This window comes from Chiloscyllium punctatum, chromosome 2, assembly GCF_047496795.1.
Source record: "Chiloscyllium punctatum isolate Juve2018m chromosome 2, sChiPun1.3, whole genome shotgun sequence".
In the NCBI taxonomy this organism is placed as follows: Eukaryota; Metazoa; Chordata; class Chondrichthyes; order Orectolobiformes; family Hemiscylliidae; genus Chiloscyllium; species Chiloscyllium punctatum.
In genome coordinates, this window is record NC_092740.1 from 148918324 (window position 1) to 148930438 (window position 12115).

At 44.2% G+C, this 12115-nt stretch overlaps 1 protein-coding gene across 3 annotated transcripts in view; it reads left to right on the forward strand.

Annotated features, from left to right (window-relative positions):
• focad (focadhesin) overlaps nucleotides 1-2474 on the forward strand; it is a 189461-nt gene extending 186987 nt beyond the window's left edge. For all 3 annotated transcript variants that reach the window (XM_072590215.1, XM_072590210.1, XM_072590222.1), the window contains exon 44: nucleotides 1886-2474. In XM_072590215.1, coding sequence (XP_072446316.1) covers nucleotides 1886-1959 — 74 coding nt within the window. In that variant the 3' untranslated portion in view covers nucleotides 1960-2474. The remainder of the gene's footprint in view (nucleotides 1-1885) is intronic.
• Nucleotides 2475-12115: the final 9641 nt, after the last annotated feature.

Below are 12115 nucleotides of genomic sequence, written 5' to 3' on the forward strand. Positions count from 1 at the left end.
ATAAACATTCATTTGCTGCTGCTGTGAATTAGAACTGGTTATGGTTGAGTAACAGTTATCATTTTATTTCTTTGTTTGGAACCTTTATGTGTGTTTGCTCGTCTGCTTTGGAAGGTGGAATAATTAGTGAGAGTTCTTGAATCCCACTGCATGGTGTTGGTTATTAATGATGTTTTGGATGCAGACTATTGAAAATCAGATGTAAACTCTACTTGAACTTACAATTAGTTGCACTTCAAAAGCAAGCAATTTTCTGGATTAAACTGATGAATAATATGTGCCACAAAGTTATTGACAGTGAGAGTGGAACTTTCTGCCGGTTTTATTGTTGCAGGAACTAGCCAGAGCAACTGCAGCCATAAAGCAACTTTATAATTTTTGAAATTTACACAATACAAAGGTTTCAGAAAGTATTTCAGCTACATTGCATAATTACCCAATAAAAATGTTGATAGATTTGCAAGAAACTGCTAAAATAAACGACCTTTTGTCAAATATGGCTGTGTGAGGTAATGATACTTTATCATTAAATAGCAGGACTTACTGACTCGCATTGATTAGATAAGAGCATAGTCTATAAGAAAAAAGGAACAGCCCCTCAAGCATATTCTGTCAATCAATAGGATTATGACTGGTCCAACATTCCTGATAAAGGGCTTTTGCCCGAAACGTCGATTCTCCTGCTCCTCGAATGCTGCCTGACCTGCTGTGCTTTTCCAGCACCACACTCTCGACAACCTTCATCACATCCACTTTCCAGCCCTTTCCCCATAACCCTTGATCAAGCATCTGTCAATCTCAGCCTTAAATATACACAAGGACTCTGACCCACAGCTGTCTGTGGCAAGGAACTTGAAAAGCTCTTCAACCCTCAGAGAGAAGAAATGTCTCGGCATCTCAGTCTTAAATTGGCATTCTTAATTTGAGACTATGACCTCCGTCTGGACCTCGACTCTGGAGGGGGACCATCTCTTAGCATTTGTCCTTAACACTTCACATGAGATCACCTCTCATTTTTCTTCACTCGCGTGAGGAGATTCCCAACCTGTTCAGTCTTTACTCACAAGATAATCCCTCCATACCTGGGATCATCGTGGTAAGCCTTCCTTGAACTGCCTCCTGTAAAATAATACCCTTCCTTAAATAAGGGGACCAAAACTGCTCACGATACCCCAGACGTGGTCTCACCAGCACCTTGTACCATAGCAGTAAGAATGCCCTACTCTTATACTCTAACCTGCTTGAAGGCTTTGAAAAGGTGGATGCTAGAAAATTGTTTCTGTTAGGCGAGGAGACTAGGACTAGGACCCGTGGACACAGCCTTAGAATTAGAGGGGGTCATTTCAGAACGGAAATGCGGAGACATTTCTTCAGCCAGAGAGTGGTGGGCCTGTGGAATTCATTGCCACGGAGTGCAGTGGAAGCCGGGACGCTAAATGTCTTCAAGGCCGAGATTGATAGGTTCTTGTTGTCTAGAGGAATTAAGGGCTACGGGGAGAACGCTGGCAAGTGGAGCTGAAATGCGGGGAGAATGCTGGCAAGTGGAGCTGAAATGCGCATCAGCCATGATTGAATGGCGGAGTGGACTCGATGGGCCGAATGGCCTTACTTCCACTCCTATGTCTTATGGTCTTATGGTCTAAGTACAAATTAAAAAATAAACTTATCAACTCACAAAGATTGGGTTTAACTATAACCATTATCCATTGTGACAATATATAATACTGTTATTGAGTTGCATGACATGAAATCTGAATATTTCTATTGATAAACCCCAGTGCCCTTAAATGACCACAGCGGTCCTATTGTACCTTGGGAAACAGTTTTAGGTTATGCCTTTTATATTAGGTCGACCTTAATAAGTGTCCTTTTCTATTTCTCATAGCTACAGTGCTGGCACTGCGGTTTTTACCTGAGTACAGGAGGAAGGCTATCTGGACTCGTGCATATGGATGGTAACTGGCACCTTTTTGAGCGTTAATCTGGTCAGTTTTCAGAAGGAGCCAACACTTGCGAGGAAGTGAAAACTGCGAGGAAAGGCTTGATGATGCACTCAAGTGGCAAGATACCAAATGTATTACAAAACCATTAAGACCAAGCTGTTTGCTGTGAATGGATAAGTGGCTCAAGAATTTGCACCTCCAAAACTGTATATCAGAGATATCTTATGCACTTTGTTTACAGAAACAAATTGCCTCAAATAGTGCATAAAACTACAATTCTACTAATGGATTTTGTTTGTTATTGAAGAGTTCGCCAAAGTATAAGGGATACATTTGGAAACAGACAGATTTGTTTCTGTTGAAAGTTTTGTTCCCTGCTTCTTTAAGCTGTTAGTGTTCTTTCTGCAAATAGTTACCACCAGAAGTTGGCCAAGATTCTGATCACTTCATGCCAACATAATGTTTGCTGCAGAATATAAATACAAATGCGAATCAGAATGTTGAAATAAAAGCATCAATTCACGTGCAAAACCTGTAAACCTGAAGTTCTTCTGTCGATATTAATTCAAGCAATAATACAGGTTGGCACAACATCAAGGGCCGAAGGGCCTGCACTGCACTGTAATGTTCTATATAATTAAAGACTGGGATCCTGAAATGTTCTTTGCATTACACTGTTTCGAGTTGTAAGCTCCAAGTGAGAGACACAGCATACTTTAAGGTGGATACTGTGACTATGTCCAGTCTGAACAACAGTTAAAGATTTTGTTTGCAAAGTGGCAGCAGCCACTGCCTGTTATAACTCAGGGAGCCTGGCTGGAATGGAACCTTTTTCCAAGTATGGGGACAGCAAACACGAGGGGACACAACTTTAAAGTGAGGGGGGATAGGTATAAGACAGATGTCAGAGGTAGTTTCTTTACTCAGAGTAGTAAGGATATGGAATACTTTGTCTGCAACGGTAGTAGATTTGCCAAGTTTAAGCGCATTTAAGTCATCATTGGACAGGCACACCTACATGGAATAGTGTAGGTGGGATGGGCTTCAGATTAGTATGACGGGGTTGTGCAACATCGAGGGCTGAAGGGCCTGTACTGTGCTGTAATGTTCTATGTTCTATATCGTTCATTGTTGAACACCAAAAAAGAGCCACTATTCATGCCACACATTACCTAGTCCGAGCCTGGGGACAGCTCTGCACACCCATCCCCTGCATCTGCCTTTTTAAAATATCCCTGTTCTTATACACACATTTTTTATAGAACATTTTTTTATTTCCCCACCACCTGTGGTATTTTATTTTTTTCCTCAACTAGCAACCACTGCTAGTCAAAACACCCATGTAGCCAACTAAATATTTCCAAGCAAAGCCCATTGGTGTGGGCGATGCAGTCCGTCAACAATGAGAGGGATGGTGTAGGGAAGGCGGGAAGAGGCTAAGTCAAAGTGGATTTGGAAGGGGAAGTAAAGTGTTGTACCCCATGTGATGCCCACCTGTCTCTGAAGGCATTGAGAGTCGTGGTGGACACCACATGCTCCCTCTCCAATGACAGTCTGGGCTGAAACGTAACCACAGAAGAGGGGTAGGCAGTCGGCAGAGATGACTCCTCCTCTCCACAGCCTACTGCATGGAGCAGAGCCATAGGGAGGTCCTCTGATCTGCCCATACTCCTCTGCACCGAGTGCTAGAAGATCAGGAGTATAGGGCTAAAGTGCAATCAAAAGAACAGCGAAAGATATTTTAAGCGGTCGAAAAGGGGGTGCAATTGCCCAACCGTATTACATCCATATTTCACTGACTCCACAGAACTGCAAAGTGAACAACTGGGCTGGGAGAGTGTGACGTGCCACCATCTGCAGTTATAAGGGACTGCTGAATGCAGCATCCTCTACACTTGGTCCCTAAGGGGAGAGACAGAGCACTCCCACATAGAGAGCCCTCTGTTTGGGATCCCTCCTGCCCAGAGGGGAGTAAGGACGTCAAGGCATGACCGAGCGGCGGATGGTAAGACTCGAGGTGGATGGTGTGCAGCGGCAGCCAGTACAAAAAACCCGCCACTTTGCATGGCGGAGGGATACAGAAGGCTTAGCCGTGAGGCGGCTCAGGGTGTGGGCCCCAAGCTCCTGAGGCAGGTTCAGGAACCCGAGGCCAATGTGAAATTCTGTTTGGGCAGGGGTACGTGCAGACGGGATTCCACCGCGCACCTGAGCAACTTTCACATGGTGCACAACTTCAGGACTGACTGCTACCGTCAGCAGGTGAAGGAGGCATCACTATGAGCTGGATGTCCATCGCTACCCTGCTTTGTTTTTTAACGTCCAGAAGTGCTACCATGCACAGCTCTGAATGGTTTTATGTGTGATACCTTTTTGTTTTGTCCTTCTATTAACCACCACCAGCAAATCGCCCATGTTTGGTTTGATTTGATTTGATTTGATGTGATTTGATTTATTATTGTCACGTGTACCTAAGTACAGTGAAAAGTTTTGTATACAGTACAGGCAGATCATAGCATACAAAGATCATAGGGTGATAGAACAGAATGAGGAATAGAAAGTTACTGCTGCAAAGAGGGTGTGCAAAAAGCAAGATCAACATCAGATTTGAAATTTGAGAAGTCCACTCCAACATCTAATGCCAGAGAGAAAGAAGATGTTTTTGAAGGGTCGGCTACATTTTGGCGCCGATCATTTGGCCCTGCCGTTTTGACTCTCAACTGTTTTGGCGCTCATTACTTTGGCGCTGAGCTGTTTTGGCGCCAATTCAGAATTTTAAAAAAGTCTTGTTTGGTTAAAGAAGAGAGGATGACTAATGACTCGGTGTAATTTTTTCAACTAGCAAGAGTTGATAGTCAAAGCTGTAATGACCCGCTGTAGATTCAAATCTCGTTTTGTAATCATTTTCTCATTTAACAATTGTTAATAGCCTTGATGATACTCAAGCCCTTCTGTCTTCACACTGGAAAGCTGTAATACAATTTTCTTTCTATTTTCTTGTAGAGCCCATACCAGAAATGGCTGAAAACATTCTAAGCAAGAGAGACAAACCAAAGTTTTCACACGATGGTTATCTACATGTGTTTGATAAATGTAGCAAAATGTAGAAATTAATTTTTATAATGAATAGGTTAAAAATAATGAATAAAAAGGAATTAGATTTATTTCTTACAATGCAATAAAAACGAATTTCTTACATGCTCTACAAGACTTTTTTTTGAATTGGCGCCAAAACAGCTCAGCGCCAAAGTAATGAGCACCAAATAAGTTTAGAGCCAAATGATCGGTGCCAAATAGTCCCATTCCGTTCTTGAACGTATTGGTATGCGTGTTTAAGCTTTCATACCTTCCAATGTTTCCAATTAAATCCATTTCAGGGCTTTGCAAACAATCAGGGAGAGGTAGGGCAGGAAGGGGCTAAATAAAAGTGGAGTTGGAAGGGGTGGGTCTGCCTTATAACTGCTTTGACATTCTGTTTGTCTTAGATGTATTCATCCCTCTGGAGCAGGTGGGATTTTGGCCTGAGCCTCCTGGCTCAAAGGTAGGGACACTACCACTGTGCTATTAGAGTCCTTCATGGGGCTGCCTTTTTGTTATATTATCTGGAAGTGCTACCATGCACCTGAATGACTTCCCCATCACCAAATCACCGTGACTTTTTTTCGATTTCCAACAACTAATCGGTGCAGCCCATTAGAAGTTTACGTGCAAAGTGTTTTATGGGCCCTGTGAAACATTAAAAATAGGGAGAGCGGGGAGGGGCTAATTACAAATGGAGTTGGAGGGGGAATAAAGCGGTTTATCCCCTGCAGTATCTGCCTCTCTCAAGAGCTTTGATGGACACCAAGGCATTAATGTATTCATAGAAGTGTGGCAGGCACTTGGCAGATATGACACCCTTCCACAGGCCACTGCCTGCACCTGGTTATAGCTAGCTTGGCCAGGCCTAGCAGCAGATTACCATTCTACCCGTCTACATCGTGGGTCTGTCTATTTGAAAAGTTTTCTCATCAATTTGTTCAGAGTTGCTATCAAACAGCCTTGGATTTGAACATGGGCCTCCTGGCCTAGAGTTAAGGGCACAACCACTGCACCACAAGAGCCCATTGGGTTTGTCTTAGATATTTTCTAATCAACCTATTCAGAGATGTACCACGCACCACTGGAGCAGTTGGGGTTTGAATCCAGGTCGCTTGGCTCAGAGGTTGGGACACTACCACTGTGCCACAAGCACCCTATGGTCATCCCTTTATTTATTTGATTCAACATACTCAGAGGTGTTATTACACATCTCTGAAGGAGGTAGGAAGTGAGCCAAGGACTCCTGCTTCAGAAGTACCAGGACACTACCACTGCACTACAAGAGTCCTTGTTCCTCAAGGTATGTCCTAGGCCTAACTATTTTTAGCTGCTTTATTATCCGTGGCATTCCCTCCCATGAGAAGTGGGAATGTGCAATGGTCAGCACTGTTTATAATAACACACTGAAATGGTCCATGTCCAAATGCAGCAAGACCTGGATAATATCCAAGCTTGGGCTGAAAATTGGTAAGTAATATTTATGCTACAGAAGGCAACGACCATCTCCAACAAGAGAGAATCCAAGGATCATGCTTTTACATTCAATGATATTACCATTACTGAATCTCCCACTCTCAATATTCTAGTGATTACCATTGACCAGAAGCTGAACAGGATTAGCCATGTAAATACAGTGCCTACAAGAGCAGGTCAAAGGCTAGGAATCCTTAAGTGAATAACTCACTATCTGTCTCTCCGAAGCCTGCCCACCATCTGTGAGGCAGAAGTTGGGACTGCAGATGCTGGAGATCAGAGCTAAAAAATGTGTTGCTGGAAAAGCGCAGCAGGTCAGGCAGCATCCAAGGAGCAGGAGAATCGACATTTTGGGTATAAGCCCTTCTTCAGGAATGAGGAAGGTGTGCCAAGCAGGCTAAGATAAAAGGTAGGGAGGAGGGACTTGGGGGAGGGGCGTTGGGATTGCGATAGGCGGAAGGAGGTTAATAATGTGAGGGTGATAGACCGGAGAGGGGGTGGGGGCGGAGAGGTCGGGAAGAAGATTGCAGGTCAAGAAGGCGGTGCTAAGTCTGAGGGTTGGGACTGAGATAAGGGGAGGGGAAATGAAGAAGCTGGAGAAATCTGCATTCATCTCTTGTGGTTGGAGGATTCCTAGGCGGAAGATGAGGCGCTCTTCCTCCAGGTGTCATGTTGCCATGGTCTGGCGATGGAGGAGGCCAAGGACCTGCATGTCCTTGGCGGAGTGTGAGGGGGAGTTAAAGTGTTCAGCCACGGGGCAGTTGGGTTGGTTGGTGTGGGTGTCCCAGAGGTGTTCTCTGAAACGTTCCGCAAGTAGGCGGCCTGTCTCCCCAATGTAGAGGAGGCCACATCGGGTGCAGCGGATGCAGTAAATGATGTGTGTGGAGGTGCAGGTGAATTTGTGACGGATATGGAAGGATCCCTTGGGGTCTTGGAGGGAAGTGAGGGGGGAGGTGTGGTCGCAAGTTTTGCATTTCTTGTGGTTGCAGGGGAAGGTGCCGGGAGTGCAGGTTGTGTTGGTGGGGGGTGTGGACCTGACAAGGGAGTCGCGGAGGGAGTGGTCTTTCAGGAATGCTGATAGGGTAGGGGAGGGAAATATATCCCTGGTGGTGGGGTCTGTTTGGAGGTGGTGGAAATGACGAAGGATGATATGTATCTGGAGGTTGGAGGGGTTCTGTCCTGGTGGTGGTTGGAGGGGCAGGGTTCAAGGGTGGAGGAGCGGGAAGTGGAGGAGATGCAGTGGAGATCATCGTCGATCACGTCTGAGGGGACGTTGCAGTCTTTGAAGAAGGAGCCATCTGGGTTGTTCGGTATTGGAACTGGTCCTCCTGGGATGCAGCAGATGCAGCGGAGGCGAAGGAATTGGGAATATGGGATGGCGTTTTTACAACGGGCAGGGTGGGAGGAGGTGTAATCTAGGAAGCTGTGGGAGTTGGTCGGTTTATAGTAAATGTCCGTGTTGAGTCGGTCACCCGAGATAGAAGTGGAGAGGTCTAGGAAGGGGAGGGAGGAGTCTGAGACGGTCCAGCTAAATTTGAGGTCGGGGTGGAAGGTGTTAGTAAAGTGGATGAACTGTTCAACCTCCTCATGGGACCACGAGGTAGCGCCGATACTGTCATCGATGTAGCAGAGGAAAAGGTGGGGGTTAGGAGTTAGGAGTGTAATGGAATGCTCCGCACTCGGTACATCTCTAATAACACTCAAGAAGATTTATGCCATCCAGGACAACATAGCTTGCTTTATGAACACCACATTCACAAATATTCACTTCCTCCACCCCACTGATGCTCAGGAACACCGGTGTGTGTCATGTGCAGCATGCACAGTGCAAATTTCTTCAATCCCACCTTCTAAACCCATAACCACTACCATTGAGGATGACAAGGGCAGCAGATACTTGGGAAAACCATGACCTGAAAGTTTCTTTCCAAGCCACTCATAATCCTGATTTGGAAATATATCACCATTCCTTCATTTTAAAATCCTGGAACTCTCACCCCAACAGCATATGGGTTGTTCCATTTCAAGGACAACTCGGGATGGTGAGAGGTTAGAAAGTGTACATGTGTAAATGGACTCGGGGGTCTTTGTCAATAAATTACCGAAGGGTAATGTGCATTTGCAGCAATTTATTAGGGAAGCTAATGTTAGTCTTTATCACAAGAAAATCTCAGTACAGAAGTGGTCAAGTCTTGCTTGAATTGTACAGAAGCTTGCGTTTATTGCACCTGGAACAATGTGTGCAGTTTTGGTCTCCTTATCTCAGGAAATATAGTATTACAACGGAGGGAGTGCAATGAAGTTTCACCAGTCTTGCTCCTGTTATGGACTAGGCCAGTTCACTCAAAACATTCTTGAGCAGGAACCCAAACCATAACTTTGCAATTTGTTTTGGTAAGTGTACGGTGAGAATTACCTGGAGTAAGGTTGACGACTAGGTTTTAAAACAGACAAAAATTTATTCACAAAATTGCACAATGAAACACAAAAAACAGAATAAAGAACCCCTACAGAACTCAGTCTATCCAAACTAGACTTAATTATGGTATTCCGAATATACACAACAGTCCCAATAAGCAAACCTCCTTTAAAACACGGTAAAAATGGAACGAATGCTTACAGGTTGAAGTTAGAAGGGCAGGAGAGAGAGTTTGTTTCCACACAGCTCACTGTTGAACTCCTAACTAGTTCTGGACAGAGCTGCTCAGCTAGATAGCTGGCCACTACCCTTTCATTATACAGGTCACTTCGAAAACATGATCACTTTGGCCTGAAGCCCCATCTGTTTACAGAAAACAAAAAGACCTCTCAATACCCTTCAATCTCTGTACTAAACCAGTCTAACCAGCGGTTTATTACCTCTCTGACAAAAACCAAGAACCCAGTATCCTTGAGAAATGGGACCAAAGCCTACCATTGGAATTGTTGGAACTTGCTTAGAGAGGTAATGACCTTGCAGTATTCAATTCAAACTATTAATTCAGAGGCCAGGTCATGTTCTGCGGACTGGCATTCAAATCGTGTTGTATGGTGGAATTTGAATTCAACAAAATTTTGGAAGTAAGAGTCTAATGGTGACTATGAAACCATTGTCTATTGCTGGGAAAACACATCTGCTTCACAAATTTTCAGCGAAGAAAATCTGCCACCCTCACCTGATCTGGCCCACACCTAACTCCAGACCCACAACAATGTGGGCTGACTCTCAACTACCCTCTGGGCAAGTGGGGCTGAACAATAAATACTGGCCGAGCCATCAATGCCCACATCCCGAGAACAAATATGGAAAAAAAAATTATTACTTCATCAAAACAACTCGATCGAATTAGTCAAAAACTATTTGATCTTAACAAGGGTCTTTTCCCTTGAGTGAGTTCAAAACTAAGAGGTATATTTTAAGGTGAGAAGGGAAAGATTTAGGAAGGACAGGAAGGGGATTTTTTTATACAGAGAATGGTTCGTATGTGGAATGAATTACCAGAGGAAGTGATGGATGCAGGTACAGTTACAAAATTTAGAAGACATTTGGATAAGTCATGAATTGGAAAGGTTTGGAGGGATATGGGCCAAATGCACACAAGTGGGACTAGTTTACTTTGGGATTATGGTCGGCATGGACTGGTTGGACCAAAGGGTCTGTTTCTGTGCTGTGTGACTCTGTAACACTATATATTCTGCTGGTTTTCCTTAGTTTTTTTAAAAATTGGGGACGATCAATAAATGCTGCTCTAGCCAGCGAAGCGTATGTTGCCAGAATGAATAAATTTTTTAAAAAGGTGGGTGAAAGTCCCACCCTAAACAAATTAGTTGGCCGCTCCAGCAGTGTTACTGGAGGAAAGCTCAATGGACACCCAGTCCCAGGGAAGTCCAGCATTCAGACAGGGGAGGGTTTGTCCATCTTACCGAGAGGGATGAAGTAGAGTTTACAAAGTCCCCACTGCAAAGGGCACCCCCTGAAAATGGAACCTCCTATTCCTCCCCGTCATTTTACACGGAACAAACAAGTTGACCGCTCTTACACAACTACCTACACACCAGCCATTTTATGGTGTGGGCAGGTAACTCAGTTAACCTCTGTTTATTCATTTACTTATGGTGGTATTTTGCTCCTATGGACACCCTCCCACCCTCTGCATTGTGAGGGTTGAGTTTGTCGGTAGATGGGAAGGCGGTATGCTGTTTTTTAAATGCCTAGCCAGCCAAAATCACACCCAGCGGTTGCATAATTGTAGAACCAGCCCCTGGGTGTTGGTCAACGTTTCCTCACTGAGCGTTTAACCTCTCTTGAGGTGACAGTGAATTCTTCAGCCATGGCTGGGTGCTTAGTGCCCGAGGGTTTCTCACATCCCAGTGAGACTGCACGCAGCAGGGTGGTGGAGAACCGCACCAAAGTTCCTCTGAAGCTTTAACCTGGGAACACAAGGGACCCAAATCCCATGTGTTGCTGTGAGAGAGGTCACTGCTGATGATGCAGAGGCTCTGCCCTGATAGGACTGATGTAAGTGTTTCATTCTCTTTCTCTTCACGACAGCAGTGCTGGCTGGAAATGTGATCAAATCTAGTGCACAACGGCCTGCTAACTCACCACATGCACTGAATTCTTGCATCAGCCTCTTGGATTCATTGTGCAGGGCAGCTAAGATCCAATTGCCAGACTTCAACTGGGAACTAAACAATAGGGAAAATTACAATTATGGTCCCCCTCTCTGTCCCACTGAGAATAGCCTACCAAGCACTGTGCTGTGATACAGCACTAAAGTGTAAATGAACGCATTTTAAAAGAACATGTTCAATCTGTGTAAAAGGTATGGAAATGTTCTGTATTTGGGCTTTTTTTAATGTTGAAAGCACATTTGAAATACCTTTAGTATATTAGAATAATAATCCTTCAAATTGAACAAAAACCATCAACATCTCACAACTAATTTATCAAATAGATGTTTCTCCTGTGTATCTACTTTCATTAGTGGAAAAGATTGTTGGCCTATAAAATATTGGCATTGTGCCTACGATATTCTCGTACCCATCACCAACCCCATCCACTCCATCCCAAGAAAGTCACAAGACAAGGTGATTTGGAATGTTTTTAACATATATTATACCAAGCAATTATTGATGGTACTTAGATCTTCCTTAATCACACATGAGACATGACCTGAGGTTTCTCATTGTGCCAAAACCCAAGAACAACACTTATGTTTCTGGAGTGGTACCTCAGGGTGTCTGGTAAGGCTTTGCTGAGCAGCACTCCTCTTTGCTCTGTGGTTTGGAACTCCTTTCTACAATTCAATCAATTCCTCTGGTTCACACAAAACTGTTAAATGCGGGTCAGAAAATGGTCTATCAAGCCTACACCATCAGGGAAGAATAAGTGCCATTAAGCCGGCATACAACGTTCTGACAGAATCAACAAAAAAAAAATCCAGTGCCGATTCAGGGAAAGCTCTGGGAAATTCCATTTTGTTTAGACAATCCAGTAAAGATCCAGGAGGCTACGGTAGCCTGGAATTCTGAAATTTAACAGACTGGCAATTTATCATTCACATTGGCTATTCTTTTCCTCCTCAGAACCTGTCATGTTTCTTTAAAAGAAGACACACCATTCCTAGCTTCCATTTGGG